The sequence below is a fragment of the Ovis aries genome, chromosome 1, assembly GCF_016772045.2.
Source record: "Ovis aries strain OAR_USU_Benz2616 breed Rambouillet chromosome 1, ARS-UI_Ramb_v3.0, whole genome shotgun sequence".
Lineage (NCBI taxonomy): Eukaryota > Metazoa > Chordata > Mammalia > Artiodactyla > Bovidae > Ovis > Ovis aries.
The window spans coordinates 69,523,307-69,550,873 of record NC_056054.1 but is presented as its reverse complement, the minus strand read 5'-3'; the positions used below and the strand labels follow the sequence as shown (position 1 = coordinate 69,550,873).

The 27,567-nt window shown below is 37.5% G+C and overlaps 1 protein-coding gene across 2 annotated transcripts in view; it reads left to right on the top strand.

Moving 5' to 3' along the window:
* Positions 1 to 27,567, top strand: part of GLMN (glomulin, FKBP associated protein) — a 45,633-nt gene that overhangs the window by 728 nt on the left and 17,338 nt on the right. For both annotated transcript variants that reach the window (XM_004002193.6, XM_012176212.5), the window contains exons 2-14: positions 163 to 225; positions 638 to 763; positions 5,434 to 5,553; positions 9,946 to 10,054; positions 11,127 to 11,367; positions 12,887 to 12,989; positions 20,737 to 20,924; positions 21,328 to 21,381; positions 22,778 to 22,808; positions 22,914 to 23,003; positions 25,291 to 25,332; positions 25,432 to 25,505; positions 26,709 to 26,793. In XM_004002193.6, coding sequence (XP_004002242.1) covers positions 187 to 225; positions 638 to 763; positions 5,434 to 5,553; positions 9,946 to 10,054; positions 11,127 to 11,367; positions 12,887 to 12,989; positions 20,737 to 20,924; positions 21,328 to 21,381; positions 22,778 to 22,808; positions 22,914 to 23,003; positions 25,291 to 25,332; positions 25,432 to 25,505; positions 26,709 to 26,793 — 1,302 coding nt within the window. In that variant the 5' untranslated portion in view covers positions 163 to 186. The remainder of the gene's footprint in view (positions 1 to 162; positions 226 to 637; positions 764 to 5,433; positions 5,554 to 9,945; positions 10,055 to 11,126; positions 11,368 to 12,886; positions 12,990 to 20,736; positions 20,925 to 21,327; positions 21,382 to 22,777; positions 22,809 to 22,913; positions 23,004 to 25,290; positions 25,333 to 25,431; positions 25,506 to 26,708; positions 26,794 to 27,567) is intronic.

The following is a 27,567-nucleotide window of genomic DNA, read 5'->3' as shown; positions in this document are numbered from 1 at the left end:
AGGCTAACGTTTCAGTAAAAAAAAGTTTCAGCTTTAAAAACTTTCCATTTTCTTTATTGTATTTATTAATAATTCATAAGAATGAAGTAACTTATACTGAAGTAACATGATGAAGTAACTTACTATTGATAGTTAACAGGGTATTTATATGATAAATTTCAGCATCAAAACTGGAAAAAATAAGGAATGGCTGTGGAGGAACTACAGTCCATCATAAAGAGATGTGTAAGTAATTTTTTGTTTTTATTTTTAATGACATTTAATGACCTTTCAGAATATGGGAAGAGCACAGATTATTTTTAGTTACCTGCAGTCACTCAAATTGTTAATCTTCTTTAATCCTTGCTTTTTTTGACCTATGAATAAATAGCATGAAGGCAGGAAGACAGATTGGATATGTCACTTAGGGAAATAATCTTTACACTTTTAATACGGATCCTTATCATAGATTTCTTTGGCACAGTGGATTTCAAGGCGATTTATTGAAGTATTTTTTTACCTAATCCTAATTTTCATACATACGATTATGTGCAGCTTATCTAGAATTTAAACAGATTTCTTTTTTTAGAGAAAAATCAAATAGTTATTGAATTTCCATTTGCCTAAACATACTTGTTTTTTTGTTTGTTTCTGCCAGCAAATCCTAGAAGAGCAAGACTTTAAAGAGGAAGATTTTGGCCTGTTTCAGTTGGCAGGCCAAAGATGTATAGATGAAGGGCACATAGATCAGCTATTAGAAATTATTCAGAATGAAAAGAATAAGGTAAGTACAATCTTTCTGAGTACTTTTTCAGTCTTTACTAGTAAGAGAATAGGCACATGATACTATCATTCATCCATTCAGTTTTTTCAGCAAACATTTAAGAATCAACTTAAATATCCACTATAGAAAACTGTGGAAAATAAAAAGGAAATAAGATCAGTTATATACTTTAAGGTGCTTACAGTCTAGTGGAAGATATAAACATGTAAAGAACTAGCAATAAAGAGGCAGAATAAACAGATGGTGTGTATCTATTAAATCATTTAGCTTCTCCAGAATAAGTGTTACAGTTGAAATATAAGTAAAATGTAAATAATATTTTGGGAGAGCTTGATGACCTTATTGGCCAATATAATCCATCATCCGGCTATAATTGTCTCAGAAATCATTCTGCACAATGGGAAAGGATCTTCTTGGGATCAGGAACAGGAGTTTATTAACACCACCTAATTTTGTCTTTGGACTCATCCCAGTCCCACACTTCCTATATAAGACATCATCTTGTTTCAAGGAACATACTTTCTAGTCCTATTTATTTATACAGTTTTTGTAGGGACTTCCTGGCAGTCCAGTGGTTAAGACTGGGTGCTTCCTCTGCAGGGGGCACAGGTTCCATCCCTGGTCAGGGAACAAAAATCTGGCATGCCATGTGGCTCTACCAAAAAAAATTTTTTTCTTTGTTATAACATTCTAGTCATTCTGGCCTAGGATTACATACAGGGCACTTTGATTGTATTTAGATTACTAAAATCTTTTAATCACACATTGTTATAGAATCTATTACTAATTCAAAGGGCTTATCTCTTTTTATTTATAATTTTTTTAGTAAATATTAGAATGTTTTATTTAGTACATTTGTTTTTGATATGTATTCGTAATACCACTGTAGCCCCAGATAAAATAATGCTTTCTTTAACTCCTTGGTTTTTCCCAATTGCATTCTCAGAGGAGAACCTTTGAGAGTATCTTACTTTTAGCTAATCATAATAAAATCAATAAAAGTTAATAATATTTATTGTGTATCTACTATGTGCCAGATGTTCTTAGGTGCTTTACATCTTTTAACTCACCAACCTAGATAGCATATTGAAAAGCAGAGACATTACTCTGCCAACAAAGGGCCATCTAGTCAAGGCTATCGTTTTCCAGTGGTCATGTATGGATGTGAGAGTTGGACTGTGAAGAAGGCTGAGTGCCAAAGAATTGATGCTTTTGAACTATGGTGTTGGAGAAGACTCTTGAGAGTCCCTTGGACTGCAAGGAAATCCAAAAAGTCCATTCTGAAGGAGATCAGCCCTGGGATTTCTTTGGAGGGAATGATGCTGAAGCTGAAACTCCAGTACTTTGGCCACCTCCTGTGAACAGTTGACTCACTGGAAAAGACGGTGATGCTGGGAGGAACTGGGGGCAGGAGAAGAAGGGGCCAACAGAGGATGAGATGGCTGGATGGCATCACTGACTCGATGGACATGAGTCTGAGTGAAGAGCTCCGGGAGTTGGTGATGGACAGGGAGGCCTGGCGTGCTGCGATTTATGGGGTCGCAAAGAGTCAGACATGACTGAGCAACTGAACTGAACTGAGTCTCTCCTGAATCCTCTGATAGGATTTTCTAGATAAGGAAAGTGTCACTGAAAAATTAGTGACTTGCCCCAAGTTACTTAGCTTTTACGTGACATTTGACATTTAGATCTGTACAGCCTGGTGTCAGAGCTCTTAACTATTTTCGTCAACCTCCATAGCACTGTGTAGCACTTGCAGGAAGTTTTAGAGTAGAATAGAGAGGACTGATTGTGAGATTGAGACAGGTGACATGATGATGGGGTTTCTAGCCTCTGAGGAGATAATATATACTGAACAGAAATAGGCAATTTAAGAAGGGGAGAAAGTTCCTTTGATGGAGGACAAGGAAGTTGGCATTGTTCACCAATGTTGAGTTTAAGATGCAACAGGTAATTGAAAAGTAATGTTTAGAGCTCAGTAGAGAAATAGGAGATTAAGATGTAGATTTGTGTCTGACTGTTAGAGATTAGGTGATTGTGATAGACTCGAGCATAGTGAGGCTTAACCTTAATAGCTTGAGAATCACCTTGGTAAAGTGTGGTTGTTTATTTTTTGGCTGAGCCGGGTCTTGGTTACAGCATGTAGAATCTTTTTTTTTTTTTTTTTAGTGTGGCATGTGGGATCTAGTTCCCTGACCAGAGATCAAACCTGGGCTCCCTCCAGCCTGCATTGGGAGTGCAGAGCCTTAGCCCCTGGACCGCCAGGGAAGTCCCATGTGTGGTTTTCTCAATTCAAAGGTTCAGATATCGATAAGACAGAGTTTAAAAGTACACCTTAGATTTCTTTTCTAAGAAAGGTGACAGTCAAGATTGATCAAGACTATTAATCCACTTTGTGCAAAAAAAAAAAGTGTTTTTTAAAGTCATAGGAATGAAAAAAAAAAGTAAATAAAGTCATAGGAATGGTAGTTTGTCCTAAGATGCTATAGTGCAGGGATTTCCAACATTAGTACTATTGATATTTTGTAGCAGTTGTCACCCCAGTAATGACAACCAAAATGTCTCCAGGCATTACCAAATGTCCCCTGATTGGGAACAAAAGCACCCCCATTGAAGCCACTAATACAGTGGGAAAACTGTGGGCTTTGGAGTGGGACAGCCTTATATGCAAATCCTAACTCTGCCACATTTTAGCAGACGTTAGGCATCTCAGTAATCTCTAAACTTTGGCATTCTCATCTGTCGGTTGGGAATAATTATTATTACCTGGTACAGTTGTTTATATTAAACTAAACAAGATGTAACTTCTGGATAGTTAGTATTCTTCTTCCTCATAATGATTCATTATTTACATAATTACTGGGGAACTTGCAGCTGAGATTATGATTGTATGATATGTTGTCACAATCCTTATTTCAACTCAGATATGTAAAATTTTATTCAAATCTGGAATTTCTCTTAATTATACTCAGAGATGGGCTTCCCTGGTGGCTCAGATGGTAAAAGAATTTGCCTGCCTTGCAGGAGACCCAGGTTCAATCCCTGGGTTGGGAAGATCCCCTGGAGAAGAAATGCTACCCCACTCTAGTATTCTTGCCTAGAGAATCCCATGAACAGAGGAGCCTGGCGAGCTACAGTCCACAGGGTCAGAAAGAGCTGGACATTACTGAGCAACTAACACATTCACTTTCATGCCTGATAAACTTCTGTTTCTTTAACAAGCCTTAGCATAACCATCCTCTGTTCTGGGAAGCCTCTCTCACTTTCCCTGGTTGGAAGTGACTATTCTGCTCTACTTTATCCTCTACCTTTATTATTTTATAAGACTGAGTTCATGCAGGGAGTAGTGTACTGATCTGTATTCTTTCTAGATGTATTTTCTTTTGAGTGAACCTAGAATATGAATCCTCTGAGGATAGATTGCTTATCTGATGTGTTTTTTTCTTTACTTCCTGCACCTAGAGTATTCTAGGGTCCTTTCAAATATGTTTGATAAATAGTAATGAGTTGAAGTAGAATGCAGGTCAGAGAAGTGCAGTATATTGCTAATAGTTTTGAAAATCAGTGGTTTTGCTCTAGGGTGGCTTGTATTTTTTTCTTTGAAAAGTTCTTTTAGATTTCTAAGTTTAGAATGGGTAGTAGGAAATTTCTTTTTATTAAAGTTGATTCTGAAAAAGCCAGATTAAGAAAGAAAACTTTAAAAAATAGTCCAGGAGAAAGTGGAAAACCAATACACTTGAAGGGAAACTAGAGATTGGCTAGAAAACTGACTTTACTGCCTTAAGACAGAAAACGACACCAACATTTTATTTTACATCTCAACATTTTCAATTTTACATTGGATTTCAATAAGCTGAACAGTTACAGTAAAACATGTCACCAAGTTCTAATGATGAGAAGCAAATGACTGAAAAAGTTTTTCTACTTAGTGGAAAATTTCTAGAAATTGTTCCTCAGTCATAAAACCTTATATCTCCTTTTATTTTTTAAGTCATCCAGAGGCCAGATGTTGAGAAACTGGGGTGAATCCTTTCCCTTTGCTCCAAACAGTTGGCAGCCTATAATACATTTTAATTAAATAATTGCTTTAGAAAAAAAAGAGAATCAGTGGTTTTGATAATGAATGTGAATAACTAATTATAAATTAAACTTTTAGTTGTATAAGCATTCTGAAATATCTTTGAAAATAGAAGCTGTTTGTAGACGAGAAGGTTGATGAAGTGGTATCCCCTTTATATTTACAGAAGTTACATGATTATAATATACTTAGAGATTCTCCAGTGAACTTTAAAAGGTTCATGAGTGTTGGCTGGATTTCTTTATGAATTGGGAGCAAAATTCTCCATGAAAATTTTAAGTACTGCTCATATAAAGCAAATTAGCTCTCTTGTTGGAAATAGAGGAACTATTTAAATCCTGGGAAAGACTAACTTACCTGATTAAAAGTAAAGACTCATTTGCCTTTCCTCAGTGTAAGTATTAAAAACCATTTTAGAACTTGTTATCTCTTAGCTGCCAGTCCTAGGAAGTCAGTGGGGAGATGTCCATGGACACACTTGCCTCATCTTTTCTGTTTTTGAGGAAATTGTAAGCTTCACCAGGTTAAGAGAGATCACTGTGAGAGTCCTGTAGATGGCAGTATTTGCTTTACTCTGAAAACGTTTTTACAGGTCATTGTCAAGAATATGGGCTGGAACCTTGTTGGTCCTGTTGTTCGATCACTTTTAAGGATTGAGAAGGAAGATGATAAAAGAAAGTGTCATTTCCTTCTGCTTGATTTATTGGTAAAGGTAAGTTAACAACACTAGATTCACTTTGTTGCAATGTGCAGCACTATTTTATAATTTCCTTTAATGTTTTTGGTGAGAAAGCTTTTAGTACATGAAAATACAGGAGGAACTCTTTGGAGAAGAGGCCCATCCTTATTTATTGGATGGGCAATTCTATTTCATTTTTCACAAATTTTCCGGATATAAGAATTATCCAACCTTATTTTCAGTTCAGTTCAGTCGCTCAGTTGTGTCTGACTCGACAAGCCCATGAATGGCAGCACGCCAGGCCTCCCTGTCCATCACCAACTCCTGGAGTTTACCCAAACTCACGTCCATTGAGTCAGTGATGCCATCCAACCATCTCATCCTCTGTTGTCCCCTTCTCCTCCTGCCTTCAATCTTTCCTTCAATCTTCTGCTTCTGTTAGGTCCGTACCATTTCTGTCCTTTATTGAGCCCATCAGGGTCTTTTGGAATGATTCAGCTCTTTGCATCAGGTGGCCAAAATACTGGAGTTTCAGCTTTAACATCAGTCCTTCCAGTGAACACCCAGGACCAATTTCCCTTGGATGGACTGGTTGGATCTCCTTGCAGTCCAAGGGACTCTCAAGAATCTTCTCCAACACCACAGTTCAAAAGCATCAATTCTTCCTCTTTATACTCCAACTCTCACATCCATACATGACCACTGGGAAAACCATAGCCTTGACTAGATGGACCTTTGTTGACAAAGTAATATCTCTGCTTTTTAATATGTTGTCTAGGTTGGTCATAACTTTCCTTCCAAGGAGTAAGCGTCTTTTAATTTCATGGCTGCATTCACCATCTGCAGTGATTTTGAATCCCCAAAAAATAGTCAGACACTGTTTCCACTGTTTCCTGATCTATTTGCCATGAAGTGATGGGACCGGATGCCATGATCTTAGTTTTCTGAATGTTGAGCTTTAAGCCGACTATTTCACTCTCCTCTTTCACTTTCATCGAGAGGCTGTTTAGTTCTTCTTTGCTTTCTGCCATAAGAGTGGTGTCATCAGCATATCTGAGGTTATTGATATTTCTCCTGGCAATCTTGATTCCAGCTTGTGCTTCATCCAGCCCAGCATTTCTCATGATGTACTCTATATAAGTTAAATAAGCAGGATAACCATATACAGCTATGACGTACTCCTTTTCCTATTTGGAACCAGTCTGTTGTTCCATGTCCAGTTCTAACTGTTGCTTCCTGACCTGCATACAGACTTCTCAAGAGGCAGGTCAGGTAGTTTGGTATTCCTATCTGTTTCAGAATTTTCCAGTTTATTGTGGTCCACACAGTCAAAGGCTTTGGCATAGTCAGTAAAGCAGAAATAGATGTTTTTGTGGAACTCACTTGCTTTTTCAATGATCCAGCAAATGTTGGCAATTTGATCTCTGGTTCCTCTGCCTTTTCTAAAACCATCTTGAACATCTGGAAGTTCACGGTTCATGTATTGCTGAAGCCTTGCTTGGAGAATTTTGAGTATTACTTTACTAGCGTGTGAGATGAGTACAATTGTGCGGTAGTCAGAGCATTCTTTGGCATTGCCTTTTTTGGGGATTGGAATGAAAACTGACCTTTTCCCGTCCTGTGGCCACTGCTGAGTTAACCAAATGTGCTGGCATATTGAGTGCAGCCCTTTCACAGCATCATCTTTTAGGATTTGAAATAGCTCCCCTGGAATTCCATCACCTCCACTAGCTTTGTTCATAGTGATGCTTCCTAAAGCCCACTTGACTTCATATTCCAGAATGTCTGGCTCTAGATGAGTGATCACACCATCGTGATTATCTGGGTCATGAAGATCTTTTTTGTATAGTTCTTCTGTGTATTCTTGCCACCTCTTCTTAATATCTTCTGCTTCTGTTAGGTCCGTACCATTTCTGTCCTTTATCGAGCCCATCTTTGCATGAAATGTTCCCTTGGTGTCTCTGATTTTCTTAAAGAGATCTCTAGTCTTTCCCATTCTGTTGTTTTCCTCTATTTCTTTGAACTGATCGGTGAGGAAGGCTTTCTTATCTCTCCTTGCTATTCTTTTGGAACTCTGCATTCAAATGGGTGTATCTTTCCTTTTCTCCTTTGCTTTTCGCTTCTCTTCTTTCCACAGCTATTTGTAAGGCCTTCTCAGACAGCCATTTTGCTTTTTTGCATTTATTTTTCTTGGGGAAAGTCTTGATCCCGATCTTCTATACATTGTCACGAACCTCTGTCCATAGTTCATCAGGCACTCTGTCTTTCTGATCTAGTCCCTTAAATCTATTTCTCACTTCCACTGTATAATCATAAGGATTTGATTTAGGTCATACCTGAATGGTCTAGTGGTTTTCCCCACTTTCTTCAGTTTAAGTCTGAATTTTCAATAAGGAGTTCATGATCTGAGCCACAGTCAGCTCCTGTTCTGTTTTTGCTGACTGTATAGAGCTTCTCCATCTTTGGCTGCAAAGAATATTATCAGTCTGATTTTGGTGTTGACCATCTGGTGATGTCCATGTGTAGAGCCTTCTCTTGTGTTGTTTGAAGAGGGTGTTTGCTATGACCAGTGCGTTCTCTTGACAAAACTATTAGCTTTTGCCCTGTTTCATTTTTGTACTCCAAGGCCAAATTTGCCTGTTACTCCAGGTGTTTCTTGACTTCCTACTTTTGCATTCCAGTCCCCTATAATGAAAAGGACATCTTTTGTGGGTGTTAGTTCTAGAAGGTCTTGTAGATTTTCATAGAACCGTTCAACTTCAGCTTCTTCAGTGTTACTGGCCAGGCCATAGACTTGGTTTACTGTGATATTGAATGCTTTGCCTTGGAAACGAACAGAGATCATTCTGTCGTTTTCAAGATTGCATCCAAGTACTGCATTTCAGACTCTTTTGTTGACTATGATGGCTACTCCATTTCTTCTAAGGGATTCCTGCCTGAAGTAGTAGATATAATGGTCATCTGAGTTAAATTCACCCATTCCAGTCCATCTTAGTTCGCTGATTCCTAGAATGTTAACATTCACTCTTGCCATCTCCTGTTTGACCACTTCCAATTAGCGTTGATTCATGGACCTGACATTCCAGGTTCCTATGCAATATTGCTCTTTACAGCATTGGACCTTGCTTCTATCACCAGTCACATCCACAGCTGGGTGTTGTTTTTGCTTTGGCTCCATCCCTTCATTCTTTCTGGAGTTATTTCTCCACTGATCTCCTGTAGCATATTGGGCATCTACTGACCTGGGGAGTTCATATTTCAGTATCCTATCTTTTTTCCTTTTCATACTGTTCATGGGGTTCTGAAGGCAAGAATACTGAAGTGGTTTGCCATTCCCTTCTCCGGTGGACCACATCCTGTCAGACCTCTCCACCATGACCCGTCCGTTTTGGGTGGCCCCACACGGCATAGCTTAGTTTCATTGAGTTAGACAAGCTGTGGTCTGTGTGATCAGATTGACCTTATCTTAGAGCCACTGATTCAGAATCTTCAAAGAAAAACCTAAAAAGATGTATTTTTTTTTAACGTAGCTTATTATATAGATGTACAATTCATGCTTTAGATAATTTACAGAGGTAGTTCATGACCACACTGATCTTTTAGCAATGTTGAAAGTAAAATCAGATCCCAGTCCTCTTTTTTCTGTGGTATGTTCCCCAAAAGAATATACCACAAAGAAATCAAAAAAATAAAACCTAGAATGCTAGTGATCACAGTGGATGTAGAAGTAGGAAATAGACTAAGTGTAACTGATGACTTTAGAAAGAGGCTCTGAGTAAAAGGTTAATAGAGTTATAAACCAAAAATGATAGTTAAGAGAGAGAAATTCTAAGGGAAAAGTACATTATAAGAAGTCACTTAAAGATCATTGCAAATAAACACAAATATATACTTGGAAAGAAGGAACTCCCTAGGTTTTAGTTATTAACTATGAGAGCTTTCAGAAAAACAAGGCAAGTGAGGTGATAAGACCAGTCAGAAAGCAATGCAAAGTTTTGTTTCTTCAGGAAAGACAAAAGAGACTCTGCACTCATCTAAACACCCTGGCAGTGTGAGATAGAAAGGTCCCACCTGCTGGAAGCTCTGGGAAATGAAGTCAGCCTTCAGGATAGACATCAAAGCTCAATAGAAACCTCAGCTCTGGTGATCAGGCTGTCCTTTCCCCTATTTCTCTAACTTTTCCATTAATCAGTACTTTAAGTCTCTTAAATGTAGCTGTCCATTAGGAGACCCTTGATTGCTTGCTTTCATAGAGTCACAGACTCTGGGTTTTGCCAGTGTATTTTTTAAAAACATTTTTATGAGATGTTTTACTGTTAAGCAAAAATAATTATATTATCTCAGAATATGCCTTTTAAAAATAATAATAATGTGGCTTTAAATACAACTTGTATTAAACAGGTTCAATTGTGAATATTTTTATAGTTATGTAATCCAAAGGAATTATTGTTGGGTTTGCTTGAACTGATTGAAGAGCCCTCCGGAAAACAGATATCCCAAATTATTCTTCTTTTACTTCAGCCGTTACAAACAGGTAATGAGTATATTGATACCTAAGTGTTCCTTGCTTTATTTGTGTAAGTGCCTTGACATTACTCCAAAATGTCAACAGTCTACCAAAGTATAGTTTATGCCTAATTATTGAGTACTCTGCTTAAACTAGTAATAGCAATGCCAACTTGAATCCTACTGCCCATAGAAAGATGGCAATACCTGGCACAGTGTGGGTACCCAGTAAATATTTTGTTGAATGTCATGTCCCTTTTCACGTGCTTTGTTATACCTATAACTTTTTGCCTAACCTTCCTATCTGCAACTTATATTTAGAATTTTTCCTGTAAACATATTTAAAGGATATGTTTCGGCTGTTCTGCACTGCTCAATCTAATTTTGTTGTGGTAGCCTTGTATCTTAATTAAGAATGGTATCAGGCAGGGCATTGCTCAGCCTCTGCCTTAGGAGGTTGGGATTAGGAATAATAAAGGTATTACTGAAGAATGAAACAAGTGGAAAGAAAAGTTTTCATGACTGAGTAAAAAAAAGTACTGGTAAGTAATCGACTTTGGCAACCAAGGCAGATAGTATTTATGCATGGGAAGAGACTACCATTTTATAACCAACGTGTAACACAGTCTATCAGAAGGACCTGGGATCAGAAACTAGAGTAAATTTGTTTTAAATGTGAATGCCCAGCAGATTTGTATCAATTGAAATATTTAAAGTCTTCTAGAAAGAAAAATCTAATACTGCTACATTTCATTTTTACAGTGCTTTATAGTTTACAAGATACTTGTTCTTATTTTATGCTTATAACAACCAAAGAATACAGAAAGAAGTACTTCTTTAAGTTTTAAGTATGTAACCTGGTAAGAACATACCTAAACAAATTTCCTGGCATCTGTTGTAAAGCACCATGATCATAAGATGCTCTATTATTTTATGCACCCCTAAGAAGGAAAAAAAAAATACTGCCATCCTGATATCAGAGCTGTCAGAATGGGGAGGGGGAAACTGTATGTGGTAATTTGGCATTTATCGGACTTATTCTTCATTGTTTAGTATACTTCATGAGGCAGCCTCAAGTAACAACTTGGTCTCTGTTTTAGTGATTCAGAAACTTCGTAACAACAAGGCATATTCAGTTGGGTTAGCATTGTCTACACTTTGGAGTCAGCTCTCTCTCCTTCCTGTTCCATACTCAAAAGAACAAATACAGGCAGATGACTATGGCCTTTGTCAGTGCTGCAAGGCTTTAATAGAGTTCACTAAACCTTTTGTGGAGTGTGTCATTGATAACAAGGAAAACTCAATGGAAAATGAGAAATTAAAAGATGAAATACTGAAATTGTAAGTATATTTTTAAGAACAATTTGTAATGAACTTAAGTATTTGATAGTTCAGTTATTTAAAATGTTTCTTTGTTTTATTTGTGATAGAAAGTAAATCTAGTTTCAAAATTTGAATTTTGGAAGAATATGGAGTTCAGTTGATGTAACATGGGCATTTAATGATATTTTAAAAAATTAAGTATCATATACACATGTGGCTCAGATGGTAAAGAATCCACCTGCAGTGAAGCAGTCCTAGGTTCAGTCCCTGGGTTGGAAGATCCCCTGGAAAAGGGAACAGTTACCCACTCCAGTATTCTGGTCTGGAGAATTCTATGGACAGAGGAGCCTAGCAGGCCACAGCCTATGGGGTTGCAAAGAGCAGGGCACAACAGAGTGACTTTCACTTTTCAAAAAAATTAAACATCCATTTTTTTAGTTTACTTATATTCTTTTATAGATTGCCTTTACTCATCATGGTAAGTGAACAATAGCAGTGGAAGAATAGATAGTTGTAGCTTAAAGAATCTGTTTTTTTCCAGGGGAATTATGTTTTACTCTCCCTTTGAAAGCAGCAGAAGATGCACCAGACAGTTGAAATTCCAATTTGATAACAAAAACAGTAGCAGAGAACCCAGTAAGATTCACCCCAGGGGTACTATAGGCTGTGCATAGGAGTACTGTGTGTTGTTGTCAAGCACTTGACATGTGGTTAATCCAAATTTAGTGCTGTCAGTGTAAAATATTCCCTGTATTTCAACAACCAGTTATTAAAAGAAATCCTAAAATATCTTAATAATTTTTATATGGATAACATTGAAATAATGTTTCTAATACATGGGTTAATAAGATAAATTATTAAAATTAATTTCCCTTTCTCCTACTACTTTTTCAGTGTGACTGCTAACAAATTTTTAATTACATATGTGGCTTTAATTATATACAGGACTCTGTTAGACAGTGCTAGAGTGCTAGACTGGATTATATTGAATTACATGTACCAATAATTTTTGTTTTAAAGTTTGGGAGACTAAAACTGCTGTCAGCTTTCTATCTTGTCAGGCTAGGATATTAAACCTTTTTTTTTTTTTTTTTTACCATTTATAAAACTTATTATTTCAAGAAAGAAAATATATTTTAACTAAAGAAATAGGTAGGGCTTAATCACAGAATAAAGTTTGATTTTCTAAATAAAACAAATACAGCTCTATGAAAAAAATTACTGCATTGTCCTGATTTTCCTTCAACTTATGAAAACTACATATACACTAGCACTGTCCTAAGACAGATATTCAGTATGCGTCAGTATAGTCCAGACATGAAAGTGACTTTGCACAGTGAGTCTAGCAAAGTCTTCTTATGCTCTCCCCATTAGTAGTAAGAAAAATCTTATATCGCCAGTTTTACAGGCCATTGAGTTATTGGTTATTTTATTTTTTATTATTTTTCATGTTATTTATGTTATTTTTCATGTGAAAACTAGTTATTTTATACTTAGGAAGTGCTGTATTGATAGTTACCTATTTCTTAAATTTTAGTTGTTTGAAAAGCTTGAAATGCCCTTTGCTGACAGCACAATTCCTTGAGCAGTCTGAAGAAGCTGGAGATGATCCTTTAAAGTGTTTTGCATCTGAAATAATAGTAAGTACATCTAATTTAATTTGTTATAAAATCTGTAATTAAAATATTACCTGCTATATTCTCATCTGTGGCACATGGACATGTAAATTGACACATATATTAATAAAGCAATATGTATTTTTTATAGAACATAGTTAAAAAGATGAAAAATAAATAGCAATAATTTCAATAACCAGATATAAATAATATTAACACCTATACAGGAAAATTCTGCAGTTTTCCTGTGTGTTTTTCCTTTACATTCACTCAAAACATTTCACTTCTGACATTTCTGGTCACAAAATGTGTGGGGTTTTTTCCTCCATATGAAACAATTCTGCAGCACCAACTGGGCATCCTACCGTTTAACTCAATTCTGACACTTAACTACCTGGAGATAGTGTCAGATTCCACAGGTTAAGGACTTAGTCCCATGAGACTGCTCCCTGTTTCAGATGCCAATTGCTAGTCTTAGGTTCCCAGTTTACCTGCAACTTCTGTCTGGATTGGCTACAAATGGGAGATTCCGTGACCTCCTGCTCTTTGGGTTCGATTATTTGCTACAACAGCTCACAGAATTAAGAGGAAACCTTTGCTTTATTTTACTAGTTTATTAAATGATATGACAAAGGGTGCAGAGGAACAGTCAGATGAAGAGATACATAGGCCGAGGTGTGGGAGGGTCCCAAGCACAGGAGCTTCTAGTCTCATGATGCTGGAATACATCACGATCCCAGGACACTGTGATCTCTAGCCTGGAAGCTCTCTGAAATTCATATTTTGGGGATTTTATTGAGGCTTCCTCATTTAGACATGATAAAACATTAACTCCATTTCCAGTCCCTTCCCTTCTATAGAACTGGGGGATGGTACTCAAAAGTCCAAGCTTCTAATCATGGCTTGTTCTTTCTAGTTACCACCCCCTACCCAGGAGCCATCTTAGTGCCCACTCAGAGTCTCTTTACTAGAACAAAAGATGCTTCTAGTGTCTTACAACAGAAATTTACAGAGGTTTTAGAGCACTTTGTCAGGGACAGGGTTAAACACCAGTGTTAGAACAGATGTTCCTAGTGCTCTTATCACTTAGAAAATTATAAGGGTTTCAGGAACCCTGAACTATCATGCAAAATGCTGGGCTGGCTGAATCACAGGCTGGAATCAAGATTGCTGGGAGAAATATCAACAACTCCAGATATGCAGATAATACTACTTCAATGGCAGAAAGTGAAGAAGAACTAAAGAGCCTCTTGATGAAAATAAAAGAGGAGAGTGAAGAAGTTGGTTTAAAACTCAACATTCAAAAAACTGAGATCATGGCATCCAGTCCCATCACTATAGAAGGGGGAAAAGTAGAAGCAGTGACAGATTTTATTTTCTTGGGCTTCAAAATCACTGCTGATAATGACTGTAGCCATGAAATTAAAAGACACTTGCTCCTTGGAAGGAAAGCTATGACAAACCTAGACAGCATATTAAAAAGCAAAGACATCACTTTGCTGACAAAGGTCCATACAGTCAAAGCTGTGGTTTTTCCAGTAATCATGTATGGATGTGAGAGTTGAACCATAAAGAAGGCTGAGCACCGAATTGATGCTTTTGAATTGTGGTGCTGGAGAAGACTCTTGAGAGTCCTTCCCACAGCAAGGGGATCAAACTAGTCAATCCTAAAAGAAATAAACCCTGAATATTCATTGGAAGGGCTGATGCTGAAGCTCCAGTACTTTAGACATCTAATGTGAAGTGGCAGCTCATTGGAAAAGACCCTGATGCTGGAGAAGATTGAAGGCAAAAGAAGAGGGTGGGAGAGGATGTGATGGTTAATCATCACTGACTCAGTGGACATGAATTTGGGCAAACTCTGGGACATAGTGAAGGAGAGGGCAGCTTGTCATGCTGCAGCCCATGGGCTTGCAAAGAGTTAGGACACGACTTAGCAAGTGAACAACAAGAGGAACACGGTGCCAACAAGCAGTAGCAGGAACCCATATATATTTTCTGTTATCTCACAACACCTTCCAGATGTTTTTCTCCTTTAATAGTTTTATTTATATATATATTTTTCTTTTTTTTTTTAAAGATCCTAACAGATAGTTGACTCTTCAGCATGTTCAGGGGGTAGGGGCACCACACCTCTAGTTAGTCAGAATTCGTGTATACCTTATAGTCTGCCCTCTGTATTCAGAATTTGAAATTTGAGGAGAGATGGGGGAATTAGGAGAGGAGATGCCAGAACTTTAGAGAAGCTAGATTCTAAGATGAGAGATGATTGGTAACTGATATAAACAGATACGTAGTTAAATAGTAGTGAAGAGGTTATGAGTGATAAAGAGGGAGGGGGAATGGATTTTCCCAGGACTATATAAAAACCTGGGGCCTCTTCATTGTTGGAAGCTAGAGCACAGTATAAACCTCTAGAAATAGTACAGACTTCACCATTTGTGATATATGTACCCCATTTTAAGAAGATGGCTATGAAAGTTGGAAGCTTAAAGCTGGGAGTGATGTAATCACAGTTTTGAGTTCACCGCTGTAATGGAGGATGAACTTAACTGAAATAAGAATGGAAGTAGGGAGATCAGTTAGGTATCTTTTGGGAGTTAAGTGAGAATGATGAGAGTTAAGAGAGAATAATAAGAGAATGGAAAGAAGAGAAGGCAGATTTGAGAACTTTTTAAGTAGATAAAATTGCAAAGTTTGGTCATAGACTGAATTTTAGAAGAATAGTAAAGAAGTGAAGTTACGGACAAGGTATTTTGCTTAATAATAGGACAGGTAAAGGTTCCAGTAATTAAGATAGAGAATGCACAAGCAAGGAGTAGGGGGTTCTGTGCTTTAAATTTTTTTTCATTGTGGAAATTTAAAGACATTCATAAAAGTAGAGGGACCAATGTAACATAGTCTCATGTACCCCTTGCCTCACTTTAACAGTTAACGTTTTTACTGATCTTGTTTTATTTAGCCTACCCCCCCCCATTGTTTTTGGAGTTGATAAGCAATGTAAAGTTAGTTTATTCTTTTTTTAATGTGTTACATTTTTATTGGAGTATAGTTGATTTACAGTGTTGTGTTAGTTTCTACAATACAGCAAAGTGAATCACTTATTCACATATGCACTATTTTTTAGATATTTTTTCCATTGTAGCTCATTACAGAGTATTGAGTAGAGTTCCTATGCTATATAGTAGGTTCTTATTAGTTATCTATATTATATGTAGTAGTGTGTATATGTCAATCTCAGTCTCCCAATTTATCCCTTCCCCCCTTTTTGCTGTAGTATTTTATTGCAAGCCCTAGATATATCATTTCATCTGTGAGTCTTTATGTATGCTTCTCTAATTGGTAAGGGCTTTTTAAAAAATATAACCACAATGCTATTATGACACCTAACCAGATTAGCAGTTATCTCTAAAATATATATGTATATATATCTAATACCCGCAGAGAGCAGGTTTTTAAGGGGCAAATTTTGAATAAGTGTGATGAGATTGCCTGAAGAGGCGGATTGGTGTGAGAAAGGAGTTCAGGGCTGAACCCTGTAGGGTTCAGTTCAATTCAGTCGCTCAGTCATGTTTGACATTTTGCAACCCCATGGACTATAGCACGCCAGGCTTCCCTGTCCATTACCAACCCCCATTGAGTCAGTGATGCCATCTAACCATCTCATCCTCTGTCATCCCCTTCTCCTGCCTTCAATCTTTCCCAGCCTCAGGGTCTTTTCCATTGAGTCAGTTCTTCACATCAGCTGACCGGTGTTGGAGTTTCAGCTTCAGCATGAGTCCTTCCAATGAACATTCAGGACTGATTTCCTTTAGGATTGACTGATTTGATCTCCTTGCAGTCCAAGGGACTCTCAAGAGTCTTCTCTAACTCCACAGTTCAAAATCATCAATTCTTCAGCGCTTGGCTTTCAGCTTTACCCTGTAGGGTACCAGCTCATAAATGAGCCCATCAGAGAGACCAAGAAAGGAGAGTCCAAGCGGTGATGAAAATACCACAGAAACTGAAGTGGTAGAGTTCCGGAATAAGAAATGATTGCTGCTGTTAAATGCAGCAGAGGTAGCCTGTAGAGTTGGAGTTGAAAAGCGTCCGCTGGATTTAGGAAGTATATGGCATTGATAATCTTAGCAAGAGCAATTTGAGTGGAGTGTGGGAGACCAAAATCAGTTGAGTAGATAAAGGAGTGCATGAAAAATGAGACAAAGGAGATCACTGATACAAGCTATACTTTAGAAGAGTTTGGATGAGTAAGGAAGAAGGCAGTAGAGAAGACATGAAGGTAATTGGGAGAGAGAGGGAGGCTTGAGCATATTTATAGGCTAAAGGGGCAGAAACCGTCAGAGGGGAAAAGAAAAGTGTTATGGAATAACTGAAGTAATGTGGCAGGAGGAGAGCAGCCAGCTGGGTACAGGATCAAGGACACCTGGAGAGGAAGAACATGTAGAATGGATATGCATGTAGGAAAATTTGTAGCAGAAATGGAGTGTTATAATCAAGGGAATCAGACCCACTTGCCTCATATTTCTTAAGAATGAGGAGGTAGAAATGAGGATTGAACAGGGGGCTTCAGAAGACTGATGAAGGTTTGGAATATTGAGTGGAATGAAAAGAGAGGGAGAAGACCAAGAAAGGCGTTAGTCAGTAGTGCTGAGCACTTGGGGTCTGTTGTTGGCGACCACAGCTGTAGAAATAAGTATTTGTGTGGTTTTTCTCCAGTAGTATCAGCTGTCTGGGTGTTGAAGTAGAAAGGTGAATTGTAGCTGTCTTTCCAAGGCTGGCATTTTATTGGGTACACGTAGCTAAAGGAAATATAGGGTGCAGATAATTCAAATAATAGTGCATTGGTTGGTTATGGGAAGAAGCGGATTAAGGAGGGACAGATGGGTAGGTTAAAAATGAAGGCATAATAATACTAGAGAAGTCAGAGGTAGATAAGTAGGTTGGTAGGAGAGATAAGAAATTGTGGTCAGAAAATGAGATGCTGGAGTTTAGGTATCTAATATGGAATAGCTCCAGATGTTGATAGAGATCCAAGATGGAATTTGGTGCCAAAATGGATTAGAAATTAAGGTCATTAGAATTCAGTGGTCAGAAACACCATGAGGCTGACCTGCTATAGGAGTTATCTGCACAACTCCAGGATCATAGCAGGAGCTGGATGGAGAAAAGGCATGTGAGCAGATACCAGCCTTCAGTGAACATGGGGAAATGACCAGAAAGTCAGCATATGACAGAGATGGGGACAGATAAAGGGCAGTATGACATCTGCTTCAAAGGAAAATGTGCTTTTGCCTGAGAGTGCAGGAAGAACTAAGATAATACTAAGCCTCTACCCATACCACCCCTCCCTGCTGCTGCTTTACTGGCTGTACGATGTAAGAGATGGGAGAGTATGAGCAGCTCCCACCAGAAACCAGTCAGGTTTAATTAGAGCACTGAGCTACAACAAACATCCTATGAAGAGGTTGAGGGTAATAGGAAGAGGTTCTCAGATCTTAGTGGAAGGAGCATTACAAGGAGAGCCAGCAGTGAAGAAGCACAAAGCAGTTAGGAAATAGAGACGAGATTGGGGCACGAGATGAAGTGAGAAGGAGCTCTGAAGGATAATAGGTAAATGTGGCGCATCGCAGCCATCCCTCTGGCACAAGTTGTTTTGGTCGAGTACTGCTTGAAGGCCCCAGGGGTTGCAGCATAGGAACATTTCATGAGAGGGCAAAGACTGCCATGAGAAATTGTAGAGAGTCAGGTGTTGGGTCTGAGCAAGTCAGCTGAGTGACACGTGGATAGACAGTGAAGGCTCTAACTGGGACACGGGTGAACCCCGAACATCAACAGCAGCACTGTAGAATCTGGTTACATATAACAGTTTTTTAAAAGGCTAACCTTACTCTGTGGGGAAAAAAGCAACAACATCTAGTATTGGCTGGATAAAGAAATGAAACTTCATTATTAAGAGGACATTTGGAATCTGAATATAGTCAATTTTTGTTTTATAGCTATAATAAGAATGTATAGCTTCAAAAATCAATATGTATTTAGCATCTGGTAGCTGAATAGCAGTCTCTTGTGACTGAGGAGGAGTTTGCATGGTTGATTTTTATGTTTTGAAATGACTAATGGAGCCATCTGGGATAGGCAGATTTTAACTCCCTAAAGACTGGAAAAGTCTTATTTGGCTTTCTAATTCTCTACAATATCAGGCCCAGTGTCTGGCACTCAAGTACTTATTGAATAAATTAGTGATTGTGTGGAACATCAGTGTTCGTTCTGATTTAGCTGTTTTTGTTGTTCCCTTTTGACTTCTGTTTAGTAGTTTCTTGTGGCCTTTAACTTTCTTGAACTTTTTGGTGCAACTTTCTCAATAAATATTGACATAGGTGTTATGTCATTTTCCTTATAAGGAAACTAAGGCTTTGGAGAGGTTAGGAACTAACCCAGTATCTCACAGCTAATAAGTGGTAGAGCCAAAACTCAGGTTAATTTCATTGGATACTGAAGATCAGATGCTTTCTGGCACATTAGAAATAGAATAAAAGGCACAGGAGCAATCTTGTGATTCTTAAGTCTCTCTTTTTCTCTTTCCTTCCCCTCTTAAAACAAACATGAAACTGTGCAGTTAACACATGTGGGGATGCTTCTCTTTCTCTTAAAACACAAGAGCCTACTAGCCAGTCCATATCCAGCAGACAGTGGTCAGTAGAGCGTTGTTACTAGAGTATTCTTCATTTGATTAGTCTACTGGCATTTCATGATACTTGTATGTCTCACATGTTTAGGTTCTCAGGTATCTCTGAAGCATTTTTTTCATTATCAAATATTCCCTGATGGGTAAGATGGTAAAGAATTTGCCTGCAATGCAGGAGACCAGGGTTCAATCCTGGGGTCAGGAAGATTCCCCTGGTGAAGGGAATGGCTACCCACTCCAGTGTTCTTGCCTGGAGAATTCCATGGACAGAGGAGCCTGGCCGGCTACAGTCCATGGGGTCACTAAGAGTCGGACATGACTGAGTAATACACACATACATAAAATTTACCATTTTAACCATTAACTGTATAGTTCAGTGGCATTGAGTACATTAACATTGTGAATGTTGTATAATCATCACCACCATCTATCTCCAGAACTGTTTCATCTTCCTACACACTTCCTTCAGATTGTTGGCAGAAATTCATCTTCTTGAAGCTACAGGATTGAGGTCTCCATTTGGCAACCTACTCCGGTTTTCTTGCCTAGAAAATTCCAAGGACAGAGGAGCCTGGTGGGCCACACAGTTTACGGGGTCACAAAGAGTCAGACATGACTGAGCTACTGAGCACACACACACTCCATTTTCTTGCTGGCTAGGGACCACTTTTAGTTTCTAGAAGTGGCCTGTAGTTCCCTGCCAGATAGCCCTCTAAATAGGCCCCCTCATAACTTGGCAGTTTAGTTCTTTAAAGCCAGCAGAGGTGAGTTTCTGACTCTAAAGAGGGCCTGGATCCTCTTTAAAACCATTCTTCCTCTTAAGTCAGGCTCACAGAGGATAGTCTCCCTTCTTAAATCACATCAGCTGATTTGGGGCTCTGAGTACATCTGCAAAAATCACTTCACTTTTGCTGTAGAACACAGTCTGATCATGGGGTGGCATCTTACCATAGTCTGCTGGGTAGAAGCAAGTCTCACAGGTCCTACCCACGCTCAAGAGGAAAGGATTATATAGGATGTGACTATGGGGTGGGAGAGGGCACAGTCGAGTGTCTGCTGTAGCTTCGTTTTTTATCCATTTCACAGGGATTTTTGTCAGCAATTGGATACCCTTTTCCCAAAATGATTTTTAATCATGGAAGGAAAAAGAAGACTTGGGATTATCTTGAATTTGAGGAAGAAGAAGACAAACAGTTATCAGACTCTATGGCTTCTCTGGCATATCTAGTATTTGTACAGGGCATCAGTATTGATCAGCTTCCAATGGTCTTAAGGTAGGAGTTAGTGTTTATGTATCCTAAAAGGAATAGCATCAGGCTCATTTATCTAATGTCCAACATATATTTATTAATGTATTAGTACATTTTCAGTGAAGTTTAAACAAAACCTATTTTTATTCTAAGTATTACTGCCTATAATCTTTTTGAAGCCAGTAATCATCAGTAGTGAAAAGGGTTGTGGGGGAGGCGTTGAAACAGACATAAGGAATGACTGGGACAAGAGTCAGAAAGTGTTAAACTGAGCTTGGTTTTGAAGCTGTTGGGCCAGTTGCCAGTAGGGTGGTTTAAATTGCCATCATCTTTTAACTGGATTATTAATGTAATCCTGAGTGGATATGCGCTTCTAAAAGTATATGTGTATGTGTATGTTTTTATATATACATTTTTTCTATTTTAGCCCATCATATCTTTTGCAATTTAATATGGGGCATATTGAAGTCCTTTTACAAAGGTAAGATTATTTAAGTGGCATCTCAGAATTAAATAATAGTGTTAAAATAGCCCTTGTCAAGATCAAGGGAAACTACTTTGTCTTTGCCAGACCCTAGTTAATTAACAATTTTATAAAACAGTGAAGCAAGTATTCACAAGAGACAGAAATGAACCAAAGGGATGTTTACAACAAAATTTCTTATTTTAAGCTAAATATAATATTAAAATATTGTCTTTTAAGGAGATTTCCAGTAATCTGCTTCTAGGGTTTCTTTGCTTATTTCAGAAGTTGGTAAATTAAAATACCTCTATCCCACTGCAGCCTATTCCAATCTAAGGAGAGGTGGTCAAGAAAGAAATTCATCCATGGTTTTGCTTCATGGATACAATCTGTGAACTGCATCAAAAGAAAGGAAGTCTTGACTCTACCTTTTATAGCTTAGATTATTGACAGTGATATCATTCAATAGCTTTTCTCATTTGAGGCACCAATAAGAAGAAAAACTTTCTCTTTTTAAAAAAATTACCAAGTAACAGGTATGCAGTTTTCCCAGATAGATATTTAAGAATCTCGCACAACTCTATGCTTTGTTTTCTTTTTCTATAACATGTTGCAATTCTCTCTTGAGATCAGTCAGGGCCTTCTAGTGCTGTCCTGTAGAAATACTAGTGACAGTTTATTAATCCCGTCTCTTCCCAGGTGAAGGAAGATTTGTTACATGGCAAATGTCCAAAGCCTCGGCCTACAAGGCAGGAATTTCCAAGGGTCTCCTGGCACAAGTAGTTACTAACTCTGTAAATTTACTGTATTGTGTATGTGTTAATGATTTTACGTAGTTTCTGTTATATACATAAAATGAGAATGTGTATTGATTTTAATATTCAGTTCTATAGTCTTAAAATTTCCAAACTGTCATTGAGGCAAAAAACGGAACACTTTTAATTCCTTTTATGGTTAGAACAAGAACCTGGAGCCTAAGATCATACTTTTTGCCACGGATCTTAAATATTTAATTAACAATAATTGTAAACCTTTAAAAAATAAATGGAAAGCATTACTTTATATATATATATAAAGAATTTAAAAGAGCTAACCAATTAATCGATTAGAATACATGGCATTATATCAGGCATAATTTATTGCTTAGCACTTGGTGTTGAAATTCTACTGATCTGATACCAGGAAATAAGCCCTGAGTGGACTGATCATGGTAAATTTTGCTTTCAGTAGCCAAATCAAAAGATAGATCAAAGGTGGATTAAGAATTTTGACTAAGTTCTTCAACAGAATTTCTCCTTAATATGCTTTTTTGAAGTATTTAAAATTCAATTTTTGCTTTATTTTTCCTAAAGTGAAGAATAATTCTAAAGCAATTTAGAAAACCATGTTGATAAATTTTAATACTCTCTTCCAGAACAGAGGAGTCTGTTTTCTCCAAAGGAGTGGTAAGATTTGTTTGCAACCATTATAATTTAAATACACAATCATGTTAACAAATACAGCTGTTGACGTTACCATATTTGTATCTCTGCATATATTTTAATCTGTAGGATCTATTGGAGAATGGTTTATTGAGAATAGAGGACAACAGTCTGCTTCACCAGTACTTAGAAATCAAGAGTTTTCTTACTGTACCTCAGGTAAGTAAAATATGTATCCTAATCTTAAAAAATGCCACTTTTCTATTCTAAACTTAAGTAAAGTTCTTCTCAGACTCTTTAACTGCTTTTTTTCTCCATATCCTTCAAAAACTCTGGTACCTTCCTGTCCAGTAGAACTTTCTGTAATGGTAAAAGTATCCTGTTTTCTGTGCTGTACAGTTTGAAAGCCACTAGCCATATAGAACACTTGAAACGTGGCTGGTGTGACATAAAGAACTGAATTCTAAATTTTATTTAATTTAACCTTAACTAGAGGAGAAGGCAATGGCACCCCACTCCAGTACTCTTGCCTGGAAAATCCCATGGACAAAGGAGCCTGGTAGGCTGCAGTCCATGGGGTCGCTAAGAGTCAGACAGACTGAGCGACTTAACTTTCACTTTTTACTTTCATGCATTGGAGAAGGAAATGGCAACCCACTCCAGTGTTCTTGCCTGGAGAATCCCAGGGACGGGGGAGCTTGGTGGGCTGCCATCTCTGGGGTCGCACAGAGTCGGACACGACTGACGTGACTTGGCAGCAACAGCAGCAGCTACATGTGGCTAGTGGCTACTATATTTGACAGTATAGCATCCAGTGGGAAATACAGCTTTCTTCTTTAACACTTTGGTTTTGTAGGAACCTTGCACAATGAAGCTCCTTTACTTTATCATAACTCAGGTCCTCAGGACTATATCAAGGCATATATAATTCATTACTACAAAAATGTTTTGTTTTCTCTCCTGTGATTTGTTTTGCCCCTGTTTATTAGTTATTTGCTATCATAGCCAAATAGGTCTTAGATGTCAATTTAGCAAATTGGTTTTTCCATTATTTATATAGAAAAATCAGTTTCAGTTCGGTCGCTCAGTTGTGTCCAACTCTTTGCGACCCCATGGACTGCAGCACACCAGGTTTCCCTGTCCATCGCCAACTCCTAGAACCTACTCAAACTCATGACCATTGCATCGGTGATGCCATCCAACCATCTCATCCTCTGTTGTCTCCTCCTCCTGCCTTCAGTCTTTCCCAGCATCAGGGTCTTTTCCAGTGAGTCGGTTCTTCGCATCAGGTGGCCAGAGTATGGGAGTTTCAGCTTCAGCATCAATCCTTCCAATGAATATTCAGGACTGATTTCCTTTAGGATGGACTGGTTGGATCTCCTTGCAGGCCAAGGAACTCTCAAGAGTCTTCTCCAACACCATAGTTCAAAAGCATCAATTCTTTAGCACTTAGCTTTCTTTACAGTCCAACTCTCACATCCATACATGACTACTGGAAAAACCATAGCTTCGACTAGACGGACCATTGCTGGCAAAGTAACGTCTCTAATTTTTAATATGCTGCCTAGGTTTGTCATAGGTTTTCTTCCAGGGAGCAAGCGTTTTTTAATTTCACGGCTGCAGTCACCATCTGCAGTGATTTTGGAGCACAAGAAAATAAAGTCTGTCACTGTTTCCATTGTTTCCCCATCTACTTGCCATGAAGTGATGGGACCGGATTCCATGATCTTAGTTTTCTGAATATTGAGCTTTAAGCCAACTTTTTCACTCTCTTCTTTTATTTTCATCAAGAGGCTCTTTAGTTCTTCACTTTCTGCCATAAGGGTGGTGTCATCTGTGTATCTGAGCTTATTGATATTTTTCCTGGCAGTCTTGATTCTAGCTTGGGCTTCATCCAGCCCGGCATTTTGCGTGATGTACTCTGCATTTAAGTTAAGTAAGCAGGGTGACAATATACAGCCTTGACGTACTTCTTTCTCAATTTGGAACCAGTCTGCTGTTCCATGTCCGGTTCTAAGTGTTGCTTCGTGATCTCCATACAGATTTCTCAGGAGGCAGGTCAGGTTTTCTCATATTCCCATCTCTTTAAGAATTTTCCACAGTTGTTGTGATCCACACAGTCAGAGGCTTTGGCAAAGTCTATAAAGCAAAAGTAAATGTTTTTCTGCCTTCTGTTAGTATATAATAAGTCTGATTATTTTAAATTAGTGGATTATATTTCTATATGTTTGAGTTCATTTCTTTTGCCACCCTAGACATAATTGAAAATTACTATGCGCTTCTAACTATATACTTGGTAACACCCACTCAATATCAGTTACAAAATGGATTGTACTTAGCTTCCTGTGGGCATAAGAGTAGAATGAAAGGTTAAGGCAAAAATTACTTCAGCTTTAAATCTCTTATCCTCATTTCTCTGAATTTTTAGTATACATTAATAATACAGTTGTTTCTTTGTAGTCAATATAATCTAATATTTGAAATAAATTTGTTTTTTTATTTCCAGGGTTTAGTCAAAATAATGACCCTCTGCCCCATTGAGACATTGGTATGTAAATATCTGGGACTAAATAATAATGAGTTGCAGTGAAAAGTTTTAATAATTTAATCTTTAGTTTATGTAACAATATTATTTGTTCCATTTTAGAGGAGAAAAGGTTTAGCTGTGCTTCAGCTGTATATTAACAAATTGGATCCACAAGGCAAATATACATTATTTAGGTATGTATCAAAGGTTAATTGAGAAATGTGTGGTTCATTGAAAACCAAATTAATGCCATTAATTATTCAAGATTATTGTATTTTGGTGTGTTTTGCATGTAATTCCACTCTCGGACACGACTGAGTGACTTCACTTTCACTTTCTCTTTGATAGGTAGAGATAAATTAATCAAAAATTATGTATACATATATAAATATATATTATGTGAATATTACATAATAAATAACCATATATATATACTTCAGTTCAATTAATTGAAATATGCTAAAATTAAAGTAGACTGAAAAGATTAAACTGAGATTGGTAAGACTTCTGCTAGAACTTTATATATGTCAATAATATCCATTATTCACAGTTGAAATTAATGGACTTATAGTGGAGCTTATTAATAGTACTGTTTGAGAAGCAAAAGATTCTAGCAGCTCTGATTTGAAGATCAGCAAATTTTCTTAAAGGGCCAGAAGTAAATATAGTTTTTATGGGCTACATAGCCTCTGTCACAACTGCTCAACTTTGTTTGTAGTAAGGGTCAGTGTATTCTAATAAAACAAAATAGGCAGTAGGCTGGATTTGGCCTACAGACCTTAGTTTGTTGATACCTGGGTAATAAAAGTGAGTTAAAACCTAATTGGGGCAGTGTTAACATGCTAAGTAAGAAGTGTTCTTTGGGATTGCCCAATACTAGCACTCTTGATTCCTTTTTTCTTCATTTCTGTTTGATAAGAATCACAGTAGGTTTATGAAATCTCCGTTTGATGCTTAGGTCTTATACCAGCTTTCCTATTCTGATCTACCTGTATTCCTACCCAGAAAACTCCCTCTTCTTAGGTTGATCAGATTGAGTTTCCTTTCTTTGCAGTTCAGTTAATCTAACCAGACTAGTCAAACAGGGAATAATTTGGGGAGTTTTTAAACTATTATACTAGTGACTGTTCTTGCCGTGTTAGATCATTGCAACTATATGCATAAAAAGATTCAAGTTTGGTTTAATTGAAATTTCTTTTTGAAGAACCCAGTTAAAATAGAATTTACCAATTAGTGAGGGCAGTAGCCATAACAGGTGACTTTGTCGTTGTCTGCACTGTTTTTTTCCTATTTCTGCAAATAACACATGGCCCATTTGAATTTGTGAAACTTTAGCATTATTTAATTTATAATGCAGTCCAGGATAATTTCAAATGTATTGTAATTTTGCTTTAAAGGTGCTTACTGAGTACAAGTAATCACTCAGGTGTGGAGGCCTTTATTATTCAAAATATCAAAAATCAAATCGACATTTCATTAAAGGTAAGAACATAACTAAGGTGTCAATTATCAGTTTATTCTTTTATTTTGTAGGACTTATTTATTCATTTGTGGAATACATTAATGTGGAATCTTGTGCTATGGACCTTTTCTATCTCTAATATTAGGGTACAGGCACACCTCAGAGATAGTATGAGTCTGGCTCCAGATCACCATGATAAAGCAGAAATCTCAGTAAAGCAAGTCGCACAAAATTTTTGGTTTTCCAGTGCATATCAAAGTTAATTAGACTACATTTTAATCTGTTAAGTGCAGTAGCATTATGTCTAAAAAAAAAACAATGTACATACCTTAATTTTAAAATACTGTATTTCTTAAAAATGCTAACCATCATCTGAACCTTCAGGGAGTTGTCATCCTTTTCCTAGTGGAAGGTCAATGTTGATGGCTACTGATCAAGGTGCTGTGGCTATTTCTTAAAGTAAGACAGCAGTAAAGTTGCCAGATTGATTGGCTGTTTCTTTCACAAATGATTTCTCTGCAGCATGCGAAGCTGTCTTACAGCATTTTACCCATAATAGAAGTTCTTTGATTATTGAAGTCAGTCCTCTCAAACTCTGCCACTGCTTTATCAACTAAGTTTTGTGTAATATTCTAAATCCTTTGTTGTCATTTCAGCAGTCTGAATAGCATCTTCATCAGAAATCTATTCCATCTTAAAACACAATTTTCTTTGCCAACCTAGGAGAAACAGCTCCTCATCTGTTCAGATTTTATCATTGGAATTGCAGCAGTTCATTTACATCTTCAGGCTCC